The following is an 18,476-nucleotide window of genomic DNA, read 5'->3' as shown; positions in this document are numbered from 1 at the left end:
AAAGCGCTTCCAAGCAGCAAAAGTTTTGGCAAGCATGAGATTTACTTGTGTTGAAACTCGATGTTGTAAAGCTCAACAGACCGCACCAATAAATTTTACTTGTCAAGTGTAAGAAAGAGTTTGTACTTCTGCCTAACCAAAAATACAAAGAAAAACCAAAAACCCGAGCTCCAGCTATGAGCAACTTAGCAATAAAGAAGATAAGAAGGGACCAGGAAAGGAAACCATAAACATGCTTTGTCCCTCTTGTCATGAAGATGAAGCAGCCTGTTTTAGCTTTGCCTGCAAAAGTGCTCCTGCTTCATCAGCCATGGTCTTCTTCTTGGATGCTACCTGAAAAGATGGTTAAGGGCAAAAATCAGCTAAAAGGCTTATAATAGTTTTAAGGATACAACCATTACATCTAGATAATAAAATCCTTCTTCAAACATCAACAAATCAATCGCAAGTCGCAACTAATTTTCCATTTATAGAAGGTCTATGGCTTCATTGTCGGATGCCACACTTTGGAGTTGTTTACACACACACACACACACACACACACACAAAGAGATTGTAAAAATAAAACTTTACTGGTTAACATTTTAAAAAATTGTAATTTGACAGCTAAAAGCTCTGAAAGATATAGTGCCCCCAAGAGAAAAAATCCAGGCTCCGAGAAAAAATCCAGGCTCCGTTCCTGACCACTAAGATGACCACCTTTCCTCCACACACCTCACCCCCCCCCAAAAAAAAAGACTAGATACAAAAATTATCTATTGTACAAATCTTCAATCATATCTATGAAGAAAACATGCTATATGTCTTAATATGAGTCACAGATATCAGATTGAAGTAGATAAATTCTGTTCATATGGTCGCACTAGGAGTTCTGAAACTTCACCACATCGTGTAAAAAGGCCACCATAAGCAGAAAATAGCACTTGGATTCGGACTATTCTATGCACTCAACATTGGCACATCGGTTTGGCACCCTTAAAGGCATTTGGTAAGAACATAGAGCCCTTAGAACGTACGCTCCAAAAACACCATGTCATAGTTCCAGGAAAGGTATTGTGATTATGTCGAGTATTAGTTTGTTGCATCTAAGAAATAACATTTGTAATCTTACCTAAAGCAGGGAACATGGAATGATGATCCCAAATTGTGGGATAATCCATTCATTTGTCAAATTAAGAAAGACATACAACTCTTTCTTTTGCAATACAAGGAAAATGTTATGCTTCTTGTTCACAGTTACACACAGCCAGTTTGTAACCATTGGTAAATTAAATCTGGAAACTGAAAAAAGCCGGGCATCACTAGGGATGAAACAGGACCGGCTACATCTACCCTGGATCACCTCCAGCAGAAACTGGGAATTAAGCTTGAATTGGCCAACTCAAAAAACGAGGCAGGATTCAATAGCTTAATTCCAAACAGGAAAAGTATATAAAACTGGATTGGTGCTTGGTGCTTGGTGCAAGGCTTGCACCAGTATTATAAATCAGGGAAAGAAAGTAGCCCAATAAAACCAGAAAACATGAAATGCACTAGGCCGGACCATAAAAATGTTAATCACCAAACAAACGCAACAAATGGATGGAGATCTTCTTCTTTTTATTTGCTCAAGGAAGGAAGAGAGCCTCATGTGTAAAAAGGGAATCAAATGAAAGTATCAATAGATGATTTATAATGCAACACAGGAAACAAACAGAAGTAGAAAAGATATTTCTACAGAAACTAAAAATGGCCTTCGCTATTAGCTCCCACTATTTCTTAAAATGTACACTTCTTATCTGAACGTACAGAGGAAAAGAACATTTAGAATAAGAAGATATGGTCAATGTAGCACTAAGGTATGGCAAGATTGAAGGTTTTTGAACCAGTTTTTTGCTCAAGAAAAGAAACACTTCTGCAGAAGAATTTTGCTGCATGGATCACTTCCATAAAAACCACAATGTCATAAAATTTGAAATGAATTAAGCACTTAAAGCTTGCAAAGCGCATACCTCAACTAGTTCATCATAGTTAACCCGCAGCATGTTGATCTTGCGATCGCAATAATCTTTCCCCTCAGCCATTGTTTTCTAACCAAATCAAACATATACTTACTACATCAATCATATGGCACCAGCCTCCAGAGAAAGAAGCAAAGAAAACTAGGAGAATACAAAACAATTTTGTCAAACGTCATCAAACTTAACATGCAACCAACACTGAACATTCACCATTTTGAACCAAGAAGTGGGGTTAATATAGATATCCAAAAGATGGACAATCCAGAACCATGTCAGCTCGTTTTCCAAATAATGAAAGGTACTTGCATATGGACCCTGCTAATCCGATTTATTTATTTCTTTTTTGTTTTTTGCCCTGTAAAGAAGCTGCTAAATTTGTTAACAAAAGTAAAAGACCACCTTAGCATTACTGGCTCTGTGACTTAGAGTGTGAGACCAGTATTGCACAGATGTACATGTTGAAGCTTTTTTGTGACTTCCCATAAGTTCTCTTGATTCAGCCCTAGAAGACGATGGAATTCATGGATATTGGATATACTCACTTCTATATCATTATGCATGTGAACTTCTCCTTCAAGCATTCACCAGTTTTTGAAGGGTTTCCCACTTAGATGGTGGAAAATTTGATAACTCAGTCACCCTTGTATATTGTGGAATGCAAGATGAGCAATGATACTAAAACATCTAAGCAAGTATTTAGAGTCTTCAGTAGGAGGCCATGACAAACCAAAATCCCTTCCATGGATTCCTCGTTCAGTAACCAACAATCAGTACTTTAAAGCTGTCGCCACTCGCCAATTTTCACATGTAGATTCCTGCACTTCTAAAATCATGCGGCATACTGCTATCCATATCCTGATAAAACTTCTGAACGGATAGCTTTAAGGAAACTAAACCAAAACAATGTTCCATTTTTCAGATACCAGAAACACAGTCAACGTGACCAATTAAAGAAGAATAAGGGAAGCGATTGACACACAAGGCTGACGGATTGGGGGTTTGGCGTAGTGAGAAATACAAAAGACCACGTGCACCATGAAAACAGCGAAGGTATACAATGAGGAGATCCCAAGGAACATGAAGAAAACGCATATTCTGAGAAAGATTAAGAAGTAAATGAAGCAAGTAAAACAAAAGCCGTAAACTCCGAAAATCATAAGAAAAGAGAAATCGATAAGAAGCGGAAGAACAAAGAGAGACCTCGATGAAGTATCCAGTACCGACATCGACAAGGACTCTATCAGCATCGTCAAGCGTTCCCGGAACGTACAGAGACGCCGTGAGAGGAACCAGCAGCTTCTTCCCTGAGAATCAACATTGGGAGGCCGGGATCATTGCCGGAACAATACATAATCGAGAAGCCGGAGATCCGAAGTCAAAAAGTAAAAAGGCCATTTAAACGAAAATGGTGATGGGGTAATCCTCACCAGGAGGGTGAAGCGAGAGATCCCGGAGGGCGTTGGCGGCAGACTCGAGACGGGAGGCAGCGGTTCTGATGTTGGTGAGGGAGTCTTGGAGGAGGGAAAGCTCGACGTCCGCCTGCTCCTTGACCATCTTGAGCTGGTCTAGGGTTAGAGATTGCAGGTTAGGGACGGCCATCGCCTTCTCCTTCCACGACGACGATGACGACATTGATTCGACGACGACTCCCCTTTCCGCTCAGACTGCGAGTGTGATCGAGAGAGAGGGAAAATGCCTGGTGTGATTGGACCGTAGATCCAAACCCACCAGGAACCAGACGGGGAATACGGAATCCGGGTTGATTGGACCTTATATCTAAACCCACCCGAGTGAAAACGTGTGAAATCCTTTGTAAGCTGGAGGGCCGTTTAAAAACTATAAAGCCTCCATAGCTCAGTGGTAGAGCGTCAGTCTTGTAAACTGAAGGTCTGTAGTTCGATCCTGCATGGACGCATCACTACCTTCCTGCTTTCCTTTCGCCACTAGAGAAGCCTCAGGTAGAAAAAGACGATGACATGGGTAGTCATATTTCAGTTCTCATGACTCCCTCTCTTTAATCGAAACTTACAGGTGCATGAATGAAAGTATGCACAATAAGTTTGTTCCTGCCTTATTGAGGAGGACGGCCATATTGAATTTCAATTCTAATGACTGCTGCATTTCACAGAAGCAAAAGTTGTAGATGCATAATCTGGATTAGTGAAATACCCAACAAGTTTTCACCTTGCCTAAGGAGGGTTCAGTTTCGAGTTGTCAACAGGTGGCACGCCACAAGAGAACATGTGAATGCGGTAGCCCTTAGCTAGCCGCTAAGGGGAGGAGACCGCGAGCAATCTTTGCTCCTTCTAACTATAATGACAGCAATGGAGAAAAGAGCGGCCGACTCCCCTACAAAAAAAGTATGGCCCCTTGTACTATCAAAGTTCTTGTTTGCAAGAGAGCTAAACACAGGAGACCACCAACCCCTTATTACAAATACAATTAAGCCTTATTGAATGACTATCCTAGATTACAGAGGGATCCCCGTAATACAAGTTTTACTTGAAGAGAAGAAACTAAATGAACAATACTGAAGAAAAAGATTTATTATTTGTTCAGAGTTCAAAGAAAGAAGCTTTATGTAAAAGTGACAAGATACTGCATGCAGATAACATCACTCAAAGCTCCTTGCTTGAAATGAAAATCTGTTCTACTTAAAAATTGACATGTTCTTTGTTCCTTACTTCCCTCTTGGTCAGATTAAAGATGTTGAAAGGATAGATTCTTTTTTCAACGCCCAGCAACCTCCTGTGGCGTTTTTGCCACAATAGATAGAGCGTGCAATCCAGATTGCAGCTCCTCAGCCAACAAGTCGTACACCATCCTGTGGCGCTTCACAAGGTTCTGTCCTTCAAACTTTTGAGAAACAATCTTGACATTGAAGTGTGTCTCAGTTGCGTCACTCTTGACAGCAGCATGACCAGCATGTTTATATGAGACATCCTCTATGTCCAGGGCAGTTGCTTCCAGTGCAGATTGCAGCTTCTGCTTGATTCTGCTGGCTCTTGATAGCATTGCACTAGCTCCACGTGAACTCATCATCCACAATGTTCTTTGACAAGCTATATTAACACAATATCGCAATCCTGCACAGCATTATAATGAACATGATAATCTGGTCTTCAAGCAAACCAAAGACTATTTTCCTCTGATTGTTCCTCCTCAATATTGGAAATTCTGTGGAGATTTCAACTATCATTTATTTTCCACAAGCAAGAATTGCATAGGAGGTTGCCCACTTGGGAATTTAAAACTGGTATAATTCCTGTTGGTAGCAACAATCTATATTTACAAGCATGAATATCATAATTTATCAGAATGATTTCATGTGAAAGCTCACGAGGACCATAACTTTCAGAAATAAAGAAGCAAGAACACTTTCAGATGCTATCAAGTATTTATGTCAAACCAACAGAGAAAATTAAATGACCACTCCTATTAAAAGTGAATTAGATCAAGCAACGTTTTCAGCATTACCTTTCAGTTTCAGCAGAGAAAGTGGAGCAAGAGGAGAACAAGTCTTAAATCCTATTCTTCGAGACTAGTTTTGGTTGGGATAAGTACTGAGATTCTTCCTCTCAATCATGCATGGAAAACCAACATAAATGTGAATTAGCTGGACAATGCTAGTGCATGAAGAGATTTTCAAAAAAGACACCCATGATCTTCTATGTCAGTAAGCTGCTACTCGTCGATGACTGTGATTGAAAAAACTATTAACTGTTATAATCACTACAATCAGCAAGAATTACCAAGTAGCAACCCAAATTAGTGACACTGCCATGTATACCAGGCTGTAGATAACTACTTCCATGATTAAATTCAGATGGTTAATCACAGTGATCATGCCATAAGAAAACCAGAAACCTCATCAAAAACTTCACAGTAATTAATCATCTGAATGCCATTTGCAAGATGTAACCGCAAGTTACAAAGAGAATAGTACATAAAAGCAAACCATAATGAGTTGTACAGAAATAAAACCTTATTGCATTCACATATCAAGAAGGCAAACAAGGATGCTTATGCACCGCATATTGCCTGACAGTTATCTAGACATTTTAGAATCATTAGTATGATAGCATGATACTTCTCGCTTTTCATCATCAAATAGCTACTTCAGCATGGGTCACAACTTACAACCAATCAGAGGCTACAGTAACCAATTACTTAAGCTAGTACTCATAACACAGACACAATTCCGTTATAATTCATTATGCAGAAGTCCATTTGTATGAAACACCTCGACCTGAAAAAAAAAAAAAATCAGGACAGCATTGTAGACCAACCTGACGGTCCTGACCGTGTATCTGAAAACAAATATATCAATGTACTAAAGACTTCGAAGGACTGTGAAAATGATCAAGGTCTTGTATTCAAATCTGGACAGGTAACAAGTGAAAACTTTGAAGGGACCAGGGAGTGACTATCAGAAAAAGCAATGTGCCTTAACTTTTCCTGTAGCTATAACCCTTTAGTTCCACTTTTTACTTTACACAAATGCAACGGGGTGCCCACCTATCCGAATAACATCTAGATCACTTTGTACCACCTACGATGAGTCTTTAGATAACAAATTTCAATATCAGAAATTGCTCAGCGGAGGGAAATGTTTGTCAATTTTCTAGAATTATATCAAGGAAACATCAGGGACGAACAAGGTAGTGAAAATCACGAACAATCCAACTGTAATGTAATGGAAAAGAAAAGTATTTGGTATTTTTTGTAATCTTAACATTTTGAATATTTATGTCGGTAAAATCACGAGCCCTCTCCAAAATAATAATGACAAGTAGCCAAGTCGTAAGGTGCCCTTGACCCATGGAGGCCCACAAATCTGTAAATAGTGGATCGGTGACCTTGTCATTATCAGTAATTAGATGATGACTACGGACGACTCCTGCATTAAACTCCATCAAACTACATTTCCAGAAACCCATAATCATATGCTACTTTAGATCTTGGCTCAAATAGCATAGAAACAAGGTAAGCATGTACTCTCTGCTTGCAAACACCATCAGTTCACCAGAACTATCAAAGCCAATAGCAAGGAATTAGTTCCCGCGTTGAATGGGAGATATCTGTAATTAGGTTTACAGATTACACTGTATGCAGATTATTGAAAAATGGCCCACATCCCAAGGAAGATCAAAACTTAAAATAAATTTTCACGACGATCAAATGATTATAATATACATTATTTCACTAACATCGGACCGACATGCAGCTAGCAGCTATATGTTTCAACGTTGAGAAATCACATGGAACATGGTAATATCCTGATTCCTATCCAACCAAGTTATCAAGACTTAACACACTGGATGCTTTTCGCTGAATGGGGACTCAAGAACCAGTAGCAGATGCTAAATTTCATGCGTTAAAAGGAAAAAAATAAAAACAGAGAACAAGCGGCTAAGGGAGAAGTGCATTCTAATTCGATACTGCAAATCGTATATGACGTTTTATTTTAAAAGAATTCATTGCTTTTATGGCAATATTAGTATGGCAGAACCCTTCTTCACACCTGTCATAATTTCCACTGCACAAATATTAAAATTTTCTACTCATAAAGCATTTCGTTTGGGAAGACAACATTCTCTAATTGCTCTCGAGGTTTTGCTAGCCGAGACATTTCCAGGAAAGAGAGGTAAGATATTGAAGGAAGCAACAAGCACATCCGAAGATTCTGAACCAATTCCTCCACTGAAACAACAATGAAAGGCATAACATTCAACAACAAAGGGAACAGGCCATGTAAGGATGATAGATACCAAAGCAAGCAAAAATAGAGAAATCGAAAAAATTGAGAGCTTCTCATTGAAGGTACGTTCATGAAATTCGTGATTTTCCGTGAGGATGCAGAAGGTCCAGAAATATGAGAAAACAACGAAATAAATGACAGGAGCACACGCGAATATGAGAAAGAGTGGGAAAAACCGCCATACATTAAGCTTTCGTGGAGCTTACAGGAAGCTGATCGGTTGCCGAAACGAGTTGAGCACTTGAGCCGAAGCCCTAGGGCGAGGGAAAGAGGGAGAACGAAAATAAAAATGAAACGAAAAAGAATTACTTGCGGTTGCGGTGAGCGTGGATCGAACACGCGACCTTCAGATCTTCAGTCTGACGCTCTCCCAACTGAGCTATCCCCGCCGGTTGGCATCCCTTAAACGGTTAATTTATGTGTTCAAATTTACCAAACTAAGGTTTCCATTCATCGCCATGACAACGCCAAATTTTTTAATCGCCACAGTGAACATTACAAAATGTTGGGATGCCAAAGCAATAAAACATTTACTAGGTTTTGTCTTTTCATATCCATATATTTTGTTTTATGTGCTCGAAATATGTATTTTAATATGATATTTCAATGACATAGCTCGGATTTCGATGAATATAATCAACACGTTATCCCATTTGATAATGCAATCTACGGTGGACCCAAATTTAGATTATTCAAAATTGTAAAGACAAAGGCAATAAAATATTTGCTTTGAATTTTTGTCTATTCCTATTCATACTATGTATGTGGCATGGTTTTTTTTTTAGTGAAAAAAACTAGATGTAGATGAGTATCATGAAAACTGATCCCATATGATATGTTAAAACATCTAAGCCCGATACAACTCTAATTTTACCATTTGTTACATCTATATAAAGACTCTGGTTTTTCAAAGTCACCCAACGACACAATATGATTGATGGTTAAGAGAAAAACAGTGAGAAAAAAAAAAGTGATGTGTATTTTCTAGTCTAATATTACTTCCACATTTTTTTTCTTTATTGTTTTCATAATAATTTATCTACTTCAAATGAACTGTTTTGGTTAGAAGACTGCTTAACTCTAGATAGCGAAAGTTATTCTGTCATTCATATAATATATATAAAAGAGAGAGAGACTTTGCCTTGAAGTCTAATTGCATCAATAGTACAAATTAAGGACGCATATGTAAAGTTGCAAATGGGTTTATTAAGATATTGTCAATTTTCATTGTATGGTACCTCATTATCTTTGGGCCTGTAATAAATATATTTACCCAAACGACCTTTACAGCCTCATCCGTCAAAAGTCTTTTTTGTTTGGTGTCCTACCACAAAATAGAGATAAAAAGCCTAGAAAGGCAAAATAAGTTTATGCGGTGAGCGTGGATCGAACACGCGACCTTCAGATCTTCAGTCTGACGCTCTCCCAACTGAGCTATCCCCGCACTTTTAGTATTAAGAAAATCTAGAAAGTTTTAAGTCCAGAAAATTATATAGGACTGTTAGTAGAAAATGTCTTGGCACTGATATGATATCTTGGAAACTTGGCATGTTGAAAAAAAGGATGCACCAAATTTTTGTCAGTGTTCTGAAAAGTCAATAAAAAGAAGAAAATGTTATGCTTGTTCACATTTTTATTTTATTTTTCAAATGTTTCCTTCTATAGGCACTCCATATAAATTTTCGAGTTAGTAGTCCACACCAGCCCCCATGTATTTTCGCCTCTCCGCGTTTTTTTATACCAGTAAGTATGCCATTGTAGCTGATTCACGATTTTATTCTCAGGGGAAAACTATTCGGAAAAATATGTTTGGATGACACCAAATCAAAACTAATTCAAATAGACTTCCTAATTTGCCTGTTTTTACAATGATTTTTGGTGTCATCCAAACATGTCATAAATATTATACCAGTGATATTTTTTTCTATGATAAGTTTGATGTCCAGGATTGCACCCAGGTCATACGTTTATGACAAGTTCGGCCCGTGTTTGAGAGGGGCATGCCATGCTTTAAAGTTTCTAAACCTCGTGACAAAAAATTTATAAGGTAGAAGTAAGGGCGTGCTTGTTTGAGTTGGACTGGATGTCCTTAGGATACCAACATGGTCTACAACATTTCTCCACAGCCTTAGGATAAGGACATCAATTTTAGAGCATGCATTGAAATCTTTTGGAATAATGAACTGGGCATCAGGCTTTAGATTGCTTTCAATCCCTTATGATTCGCAATTTTCGGAATTTGAGATTTATGAATTCGAGATCAGACTCTCCCTCTTATGATCTTAGATTCGACTTTTTGTTCAATGCAAAAGATAAAACGAGTATTTCATGGATCTTAGTCCTCACCTAGGGGTTCATAAATCATGAATTTTAGCTTGAAGCTTGTGCTACCACAATAAGCCATGCAAAATCAGATCTAAATTTTAAAGTCTCACGTTAATCAAACACCTACTCACGATTGGATTGTGACAATAGTACGTTTATGACAAGTTCGGCCCAAACAAACACAAAAAAAATGTGACTTGATTTTCTAATGTACTTAATAATTTTGAAGATGTACCCATTGGGATGGCCTATTCCAAAAAAGCCAGCCTCAATGAAAGTAGGGATGTCAATATATCCAATTTGAATAGGATATCTGACCGAACTGATCCGAAAAAATCGGATATGAAAAAAAAATTCAATATCCGATTAAGAAATCGGATCGGATTCAGATTTAATAAATGACATCTGATCGGATTCAGATATACATAAATATCTGATTAGATTCGGATACGGATTTGGATCAGATTCATTTTTAGACAAATATTATGTATCTAATGCTACTAAAGTTGAAATTTGGCAAAATCTGTTTCAAAATTTGGATTTGGATGTAAATATAAAAATCGGATTTTGGATTCTGATACGAATATGACTTTTTTTCTATTCGAATTCGAATCCGAATATGTGAATATCCAAAAAAGTAGTTATGATTAAAGAAATATCTGATCTTAATCCGATCCGTTAGCATCCCTAAATGAAAGGGAGCCAACAACCTCTATAGTTGAACCCAACATTCCTCACCAACACCAAGTCACATATCCTTCATGACTTGGCTTCATCCCCTATCTCAATGGCTTGAGTCAGAAGCTAGTAATTTTCGGTTCAACTGTCAGGGGCTTTAACTGCCTGTGTGCAAGTTTAAGCACATTAGGGGCGGCATTTCAAGACACCAAAACAAGCATAGACCCTGGAAGATAGTAGGAATGAGAAAGTTTTGTCCTCCACTCAAACGGTGGGTCTCCACTCACCCAACATTGCCTGATCCCTCTCATTTTCTTGTTCTTATTCTCCTTGTCTTGTTTCTTTGATGGGTGTATGCTGAGGAAGCACTTTTATAATCTCATAAACAAAGTTGATTTGCATCCAAACACAACAAATTTCAATGATCCTTCTCCATGGAAAATGGTGATTTGCTTCTTTAGTTTAAGCCTTTGATGTGATCTTCACTAGTCATTTTGTGCATAAGTTCCATATGTCGAACTATTTTATTTGATATGGTTGTGTCGCTTTTGCTTTTTCAATAGATTTTTTTGCATAGGACAGATGCGTGGATGCTAGTGTCAGTATAGGGTGTATCGGTCTGTATCGTATTCGTATCGGCCTCTTCATAAAAGGAACGATACTAGACCTTTTAGAAATTGGGTAGTCGTCGATCAGCTTGACTCGGATCTTTAAAAGTATTTTTTTCTATTTTTTGAGTAAAAATTAGTTTAGAAATACTGGTTTAAGCTGATTCGGCGTCCGGTTCGCTGTGTTCTTTTGTAAACGATTCATCTCTGATCCCAGCCTTGATGCTACGGAAAAAGAAAGATGTTGGTCTTGGACAGTAAGCTTTTTCAAAAAGATAAGGTGCATGGGGTCTGAAACTTTTTCAGCAGATGAATATAATAATCAAATGTTGCTATCTTTTCTGTAGAGGGAAGCAACTTGCAGAAAAATTATTGGTAGCTTCTTTCATTTCATTTCCATGTTGGGTGCAATCAAACAACAGTGCCTCTACGTCCCTACCTCTGGGTTATTCTCTATAGTCGCCTGCCCTAGAAAACCTAAACCCCTACAGAGAAGAGAATGTAAGCGTTTTCCATGGTTGAAACATTGCATTCAATTATAATATTAACAGCCAAAACTTGCTACAGACACAACGTGGGGAGTGGTTTTAGGAAGACATCTTCGGGCAGATTCTCAAATGATTAAAAGAAAACAGACCATTCTCTTCCTTCGTCACTCTGACAAGATTCGTGCCATTGTTCTTCGTTTTGACTTTTCATGCTGGATCATACGATGACGTTTCCCTTTGCCTTTGGAGAAATATATATTTATATATCTAACGATGGCTCTGGTTATCTACAATCAATCAGCCACCTAGTTAAGGCCCTATTACCAGAAAAACAAAGAAAAAATATAAATTAATATTAGATGACGAAAATATTCATCACTTTTTTTTGTTTATTTTTCTTTTAACCGTCCATCATAAGGGTAAAGCCAGGAAATTTCATTAACTCTGAGCTCTAAAACTCTCTCTCTCTCTCTTTGCAGCACGTCATTGTCTATAGAGCCCTCTCTCTTTGCAGCACGTCATTGTCTATAGAGCCCTGAGTTGCTGCCATGACCCTTGAACATGTTGAACAGTTCCTTCTTCAAACACACAGAAAATGGCCAATCTGCAAATGGTGGCAATCCACTATTTAACCTTCGGATTCCTCTTCGCTTTCGTGGAGTCTCATCAAACCCAGACCATTTCATGCTTCCGTCCCATGCATTGACTCCTTCCTCGATGTTGGCATCCCTCAATCTCGATTGCAGGCTTTTCTAACAGATGGACCGTTCAAAGAAACCAGAGTATATCCGATCATGTTGCAGCACCATCTTTAGTTTTCACCTTCATGGTCTCCCAAAAACTCATCTATTTCAAACTTCTGCCATGAATTTGAACAGCACCGACGAATTCACCAGACGATGGTCGCCTTGACTCTTAAATTGGATTTTCAACCACAAGAAAACGCTCTCTTTAGATCACTGCCTGAGTGACAAGCGGTGTGGTTTGTTGCATTAATTCATGTGAGCGAAAGGGTTATTTTATTGCCTGGGCGAAAGTTCAAACCTCCCACCTTACCTTTGTCCACTGGATCTAAAGCTACGTCAATATCAAAGATCAAATAGATCTCTGTATCTTTCAACTTGTAAGCAGGACTCACACCTCTTCCGATACAAAAAAAAAAAAAAAAGGAAAAAAAAAATTATTGCAGGCTGTGAATTGGATGGAAACACGCATTAAAAAAAGCCTGTTTGAACTACACCCCGTCCGGTCTGAGCGGTCTGTTGCATTAATCGAGACAACGTGTGACAACGAATTTTTCAAATGGTGGAGACTTTAAAAATGAGGATAAAGAATCAGAAGATTCTGCTCCGTTTCAATCACATCTGACGGCCGTATTGGAGGGACCAACGCAGTTTTTGGTGCCGTGTGGAGGAAGAAAATATGGCCCATGTCATCTGAAACTGTATCTGTATATACATAAAAGAAGGCCAACAACGTTCTCGTGGAGAGGGCGTGGCCGTTGAGGTGGTGAAAAGAGAACGGGTCCGCTCCTGCAAGAGCAGAGATGTGCCGCCTTACAGCTTTTCGACGATTATGACACATAAGGCAAAGAAAGACCAGATATCCGCAGGGTTTACCAAGCCAAGCAGGCCCATTAAGTGCCCAGTCACAGAGAGAGATTCTATGTTTAGATAAGAAAGTGACTGACGTGAAGAAATGGTAGGGGACCAAAGGAAAGAGTATACCACGGTCATGGGTCATGGTCCTGAAAGTGAAGAAAATTACAGCAAATTGAAGATCCATGGCTTCCACAAACAACCAAAGACCAGCATTAAACACTACCATAGCTACATAACAAAAGTATGAAGGAAAGCCAGAAAGAGTCACTGCAGGCTGCAGCGTCTCCAAAGAAAAGTTACTTGATTTTTATTTACTTGATACGAAGGAATCTAGGGAGAAAACACGGTTCAACGAGAGTATCCTGCTTTTATGGTACTGTCAGAGAGCACCAAACCAAGGGTGGATACGGCCCAAGTACAACAGGAGTGGAGAAAAAGGAAGGCGGTTAAAGGGGAAATAAGAATCGACCGATAGCAAACTGTAACATGACCAAACACTGTATCTCTTAAACAGAAAAGTATGGAGAATCAAGATTCAGAAAGGTGCCTTTCTTATACTAAGGCATGAGGACGGAAATGAGGATGATGACGGTGGTGCTGACCCTGTAGCAACAATCTGGTGGTGTCCTATGCAAGTGCCATACCTGGTGTGGTAGGAGAGTGAATATTTTGGGGAACAGTCCTACTTTCTATCTACTGCCTTTGAAAGCAGTAGGTCGCCTCAAGTCTCAAAACAGATCCTGTACACGCAAGTGAAACTAAAACGGCGGCCACTGTTTGACTGCTTGCATCTACTTCAGTTGGATAATTGCAGATTATAGGACAAACTGTGTTTTAAAACCTCAATTAAGTAAATAGCAGCAGTTGAAGCAAGAGAGTAGAAAGCCCAAAAATTTTCAGGGTGTCGTGATAAATTGCTAGCAAAAAATAAACCAAGTTCATCTTCTCTTTAGTTTATCTTCTCTTTTAGTTGCATGATTGCATCTAATCCTAGGGACGTGCAGAAACGAAAAACTCAAAGAATTCAGTCAGGAGCTAGTGAAGTCTTGTGTTAGAGGAAAGCATTCACGTGGCTCAACCAACAGCCAAAGCTGTATCACCTACAGACGAAAGCCACAACATGCAAAATGAAGCATCAGGACAAGCAAGAAGACAACCGGCTTCTGTGTCCCTATATCTAATAATCCTTACATTTTCCCTCTAGGAAAACAGAAAAGGAAAATCACTTTTTGGGAGACTCAAAAATAAGGATGCATCGTGCAACTCAAAAAAAAAAAGTGAGTTACTTCAATTGAAGCAATAACTTCATGAAAATTGATGCCATGAGGATGGTACAAGAACATGGTAGAGATAAAATATGAAAAACTGCCCGACTTATGAATTTTCAGCAATTTCTTTACCTCTGAGACACTGAAGTTTGAGAAGGAAACAAGGTTGGTTTTTCATCACCGGAAGGACAAGGTTAAGACCAGAAAACGAAAAGGTTGCACAGGAAACCACAATTCAACAATTCTATCAACCTCCACCATGTTGCTTTTGCTTACAAGCTACAAGCAAAAGGCAATGAACAACAGCCACAAGAAAATAAAAAACAAAAAAACAAAAAAACAAAAAAACTATTTAGATAACCTGTGAGTGAGAATCTATGCAACCCGAAGTACTGTCGTTGCACACAGGAAGAATGACCGCAGCTATGTCGCCTAAAATGACACGCTATGTAAATTATTCGGTAAATGCTGTTCACTACGGCACCTTTTTTCTTTTTAACGCTATCCTTGTACTGTACTTGAAAGCCGCTCTGCCCACTAAATGCATTTGAGCACCTTAGAAATTATTGCCATGGAGTTTAGTGGACCACTTGCAACATCCAGAGATTGCATCCAAGAAGAATCTAACACGTGAAATTACTGCTAGGATTACCTCATTCATTAATTAGAGCCCTTAATGATGAAAAATAACTAAAAGTGGAGCTCAACCGTCAGGTACATAAAACTTAAGTTAAAACAAGAAACAGGTACACAGAAAGAACCTTCATAAAGATTCTCGACAGCAGAGTGAACGGACCCTGATTCAAAATACTATTAGCTCTTAAGGTTGTCAAAATATTAAAACTGGAGGACTTCCCAAGAATGACTAATCAAAAGTGGCGAGCATTTCGTAATTCGATGAGGGTGCTTCATGATGCAGTTAGAAACCCTTGCTAAAGGACGTTACTGATTAGACGATGGTGCAAAAGAGATCACAGAACAGTTTCGATCAGCAAGGCCGGGAAGTTCCGCAAAGCTACAGAAATCAATCTAACTAACTAAAAGAGAATAACTCGAACCATACCCATGATTCACAAGCTCAAGAAAAAGACAAGAAGCTTAATCATGTACAAGTTTACAGACACCACAAGTAAAGCCACTGAAAGGACAGAAGCAACAGCTACATGATGAAACTACAGCCCCGACCGAACGTTTATTCACACTGAGGTGCCCAATCAATCCAATTACACAAAGTCAGTCCAATCCCACAACCTAAATACAACAGAAACAACACAGGACTAACACAACATAAACTTATTTTTTCTGAACTAATTGTTCTATTAAGAATTCCTGAACCCCAAATCCCAATAGCGGAAAAAATGAAATTTTTTTAACAGAGACGACTGAAGAAGAAGAAGAAGAGAAGGAAAAACTTACATGATGGAGAATTCTCCACCTTCCAAGTCCTCTAAAGCAAGCCACAACACAAGATGTACATAAACAACGAACACCAATCATCATCATGGTCATCACCATCATAATCGTCATCAACCATGAAAACTGCCACCACCAATATGATGAAGATCGTAGGAGGCCAATCCTTCCACTGCCTTAACCATCCCCAGTCAACGAGGGTCCTCCTCCCTCCGGTCGGTCACCGGTGCGCCGGAAAAGGAAGCAAGCAAATTCAGGTGGCCCTGCCCAATTGGGAGGTAGTTCCCGAACCGAGCAGCGGAAGCCTCGCCAATCAATGGCGTTGCGGTCGGGAAGGTGGCGAACCGGCCGGATCTCGCGCCTACGGCGGCGGCTGCCTGCTGGGCAACGAGTTCAGGAGAGGCAAAGCTCCATAGTTGGCCAGGCTCAGGCCTAGCAGGGAGGGCGAGGAAGGCCGGAGACACGGAGGCGGTGGTTGGGTCGTCGTCAGGCCGCAGGCGCTTGCCGAGGATGAAGGGGGACGCTGGCAGGGCGCTGCCGGACTTCTGGTCGAGGGAGGCCGGCGTGCCGGAGGAAGAGGAACTGCGGACTGCGCCGGAAGCAGTGGAGAAGCTCGCGGGCGTGGTGCCGGTTCCCGTGGCGGCGATTATGGCAGGCTCGGCCTGTCTCAAGAGCCACTCGATGGTTTGGCCATCGGATTTGTGGCCGAGCTCCCGCGTGAGCTGGAACACGCGGGCGGCGCAGATTATTGGCATGCGGATACGCCGGCCTCGGCCGTCCACCTTACTGTGTCGGTCCTTCGACGGCGGCTTCTTCGCCGGCTGTGCAGGAACCAAGGCAGTCGATGAGGTGGTGCTGGGAGAGGTAGTGGGCAGCGTGGTCCGCTGCTGCTGCTGGTGATGGTGGGGGCCGGACAACTTGGGGCCTCCACCTCCTCCAACGCCTCCGTTGGTTCTGGTGACTCCCCCGCCGCCGTCTGTAGACATCGGAGAGAGAGCGAGAGGCAGAGAGATAGGATTTATTAAAATTTTGAAACTCTGTGAAGGGTTTTGCCTCTGTGGAGAGAGAGAGAGCTATAATAGGAATATCTCCCTGGTACCCATCGAGAGAGTGAGAGAGAAAGAAGAGCAAACTATGCAAATCTTTTCGTGGTATCCATCAAAACTAGAAAGAGAAAGACAGTGAGACAGATAGAGAAGTTGGGGAGAGGGAGACTTGAAATCTTTGCTTGCTATCCTTGACAGGGGGAGAGAGAGAAAGAGAGAGAGGATGTACCATTGTAATGATTGATGAGAGAGAGAGAGAGAGAGTTCACATGGGGGTAGATTTGGGACCACGCTTGCTTGAAATATGGCGAGGATGTAGGGCTTCATCCACACATTCTCTCTCTCTCTCTTCTCTCTCTCTGTTGTTCTTTTTTTGTTCACAAGTACATTTATTAGTTAGTTATCTCAATTTGTTATCCAAGTTAAGAGAGGGAGTCAAGGCTGCCAAAAGAAACCCTTTGTTTAAGCGAGTTACTCGATCTGCAGGTGTTTTTCTGTTTAACTCAATGATAAAAAAAAAAATCCATGACATTAAATTTCGACTGCTTTGTTTATTGGAAGTTGGATTTCAACTTCTAAACAATTTCAAATTCGATTTTTTTTGCGTGAAATAGTGGTAGAGTATGAGTTCGTGTTTCTTAATTATTTTTAAGATCTCCTACAACAAAGAATCTGATGCATGTTTCCCATTAAATAAAGCAGTATGAACACTTACAAAAGATCATTCTAATAGATGGCACAAAGTTCACGACCAGCAGGTCCATGGCATGACGCAAGTTTGCAGTTTTTTTGCAAAATAAAACATGGAAAGAGGAACATTCTTTTTTTGTGCTTATTGGTAACTATATTTCTTATAAAAATCAAATTGAAGCTGTTATGAGCCGGCATATGTTATGAAAATTGTCATTTTTACCATACGAAATTGTATTTGGATCTAACTTCTGATGTATTTAGTTGTGCAAGATCCAAATATCCATTTGTAATGAGTTCTAGTTCTTGTCTTTCTCAACTTGGTGAAATCAATGTCTTTTCTATTTATGCAACTGTGGTGCTTACTAAAAGTATAGGAAAAATACGTTAATTTGTGTATGCACTTTTCCTTTTTTGAAGCAACTGTTCCGTTTGTTACTAAAGCCTTTCAGTAGAGAACATGCGTCAGATTTGAATGCATTTCAGATCCAGATTTCCTCCCTGAAAGTTTTGGATCAGCTGTGATCCATTTCAAGTAGATCTATTTGCAGCCGTATAAGTGGCCACGCCAATGCGATCTTTAGTCCATTGCAGAAAT

At 39.8% G+C, this 18,476-nt stretch overlaps 3 protein-coding genes and 3 non-coding genes across 8 annotated transcripts; 1 reads left to right on the top strand and 5 right to left on the bottom strand.

The window, feature by feature from the left end:
• Window positions 1–7: 7 nt before the first annotated feature.
• LOC116248048 (prefoldin subunit 5) lies at window positions 8–4,374 on the bottom strand. Its single transcript, XM_031620618.2, has 4 exons — window positions 3,428–4,374; window positions 3,201–3,304; window positions 1,992–2,069; window positions 8–333 (listed from the first exon to the last, which is right to left on the bottom strand). Exons 1-4 carry the CDS (start codon window positions 3,630–3,632, stop codon window positions 250–252), a joined length of 471 nt encoding a protein of 156 aa, XP_031476478.1. The 5' UTR covers window positions 3,633–4,374; the 3' UTR covers window positions 8–249.
• On the top strand, window positions 3,844–3,915 carry TRNAT-UGU (transfer RNA threonine (anticodon UGU)). Its single transcript has one exon. It is a non-coding gene; the product is annotated as a tRNA-Thr (tRNA).
• Window positions 4,375–4,521: 147 nt separating the features above from the next.
• On the bottom strand, window positions 4,522–8,100 carry LOC116248049 (protein BOLA1, chloroplastic). 3 transcript variants are annotated; one of them, XM_031620619.2, is made up of 2 exons: window positions 7,946–8,100; window positions 4,522–5,086 (listed from the first exon to the last, which is right to left on the bottom strand). In XM_031620619.2, exon 2 carries the CDS (start codon window positions 5,040–5,042, stop codon window positions 4,731–4,733), a length of 312 nt encoding a protein of 103 aa, XP_031476479.1. In that variant the 5' UTR covers window positions 5,043–5,086; window positions 7,946–8,100; the 3' UTR covers window positions 4,522–4,730. The 3 variants fall into 3 exon arrangements, with proteins under 3 accessions (XP_031476479.1, XP_031476482.1, XP_049932019.1); XM_031620622.2 differs by having other exon boundaries at window positions 7,968–8,093; XM_050076062.1 differs by lacking the exon at window positions 7,946–8,100 and adding an exon at window positions 5,478–5,571.
• Window positions 8,078–8,150, bottom strand: TRNAF-GAA (transfer RNA phenylalanine (anticodon GAA)). Its single transcript has one exon. It is a non-coding gene; the product is annotated as a tRNA-Phe (tRNA).
• A 982-nt stretch (window positions 8,151–9,132) lies between these two features.
• TRNAF-GAA (transfer RNA phenylalanine (anticodon GAA)) lies at window positions 9,133–9,205 on the bottom strand. The gene has a single exon. It is a non-coding gene; the product is annotated as a tRNA-Phe (tRNA).
• Window positions 9,206–15,807: 6,602 nt separating this feature from the next.
• On the bottom strand, window positions 15,808–17,425 carry LOC116249192 (transcription factor TCP7-like). The gene has a single exon (XM_050076464.1). The coding sequence runs from the start codon at window positions 17,126–17,128 to the stop codon at window positions 16,334–16,336; it is 795 nt and encodes a 264-aa protein (XP_049932421.1). The 5' UTR covers window positions 17,129–17,425; the 3' UTR covers window positions 15,808–16,333.
• Between the last annotated feature and the right edge of the window lie 1,051 nt (window positions 17,426–18,476).

Source organism: Nymphaea colorata, chromosome 2 (assembly GCF_008831285.2).
Source record: "Nymphaea colorata isolate Beijing-Zhang1983 chromosome 2, ASM883128v2, whole genome shotgun sequence".
Classification (NCBI taxonomy): domain Eukaryota; kingdom Viridiplantae; phylum Streptophyta; class Magnoliopsida; order Nymphaeales; family Nymphaeaceae; genus Nymphaea; species Nymphaea colorata.
This window is presented reverse-complemented; position numbering and strand designations above follow the sequence as displayed.

Excerpts from the sequence above, each read along its gene's own strand:
- LOC116248048 (XM_031620618.2), bottom strand. The coding sequence starts at position 3,632 with ATGTCGTCATCGTCGTCGTGGAAGGAGAAGGCGATGGCCGTCCCTAAC. Across the intron at positions 3,305-3,427 it reads TCTCTCGCTTCACCCTCCTG|GGAAGAAGCTGCTGGTTCCT; the intron begins GTGAGGATTACC and ends GTTGATTCTCAG. Across the intron at positions 2,070-3,200 it reads GTACTGGATACTTCATCGAG|AAAACAATGGCTGAGGGGAA; the intron begins GTCTCTCTTTGT and ends TGATTTGGTTAG.
- LOC116248049 (XM_031620619.2), bottom strand. The coding sequence starts at position 5,042 with ATGATGAGTTCACGTGGAGCTAGTGCAATGCTATCAAGAGCCAGCAGA.
- LOC116249192 (XM_050076464.1), bottom strand. The coding sequence starts at position 17,128 with ATGTCTACAGACGGCGGCGGGGGAGTCACCAGAACCAACGGAGGCGTT.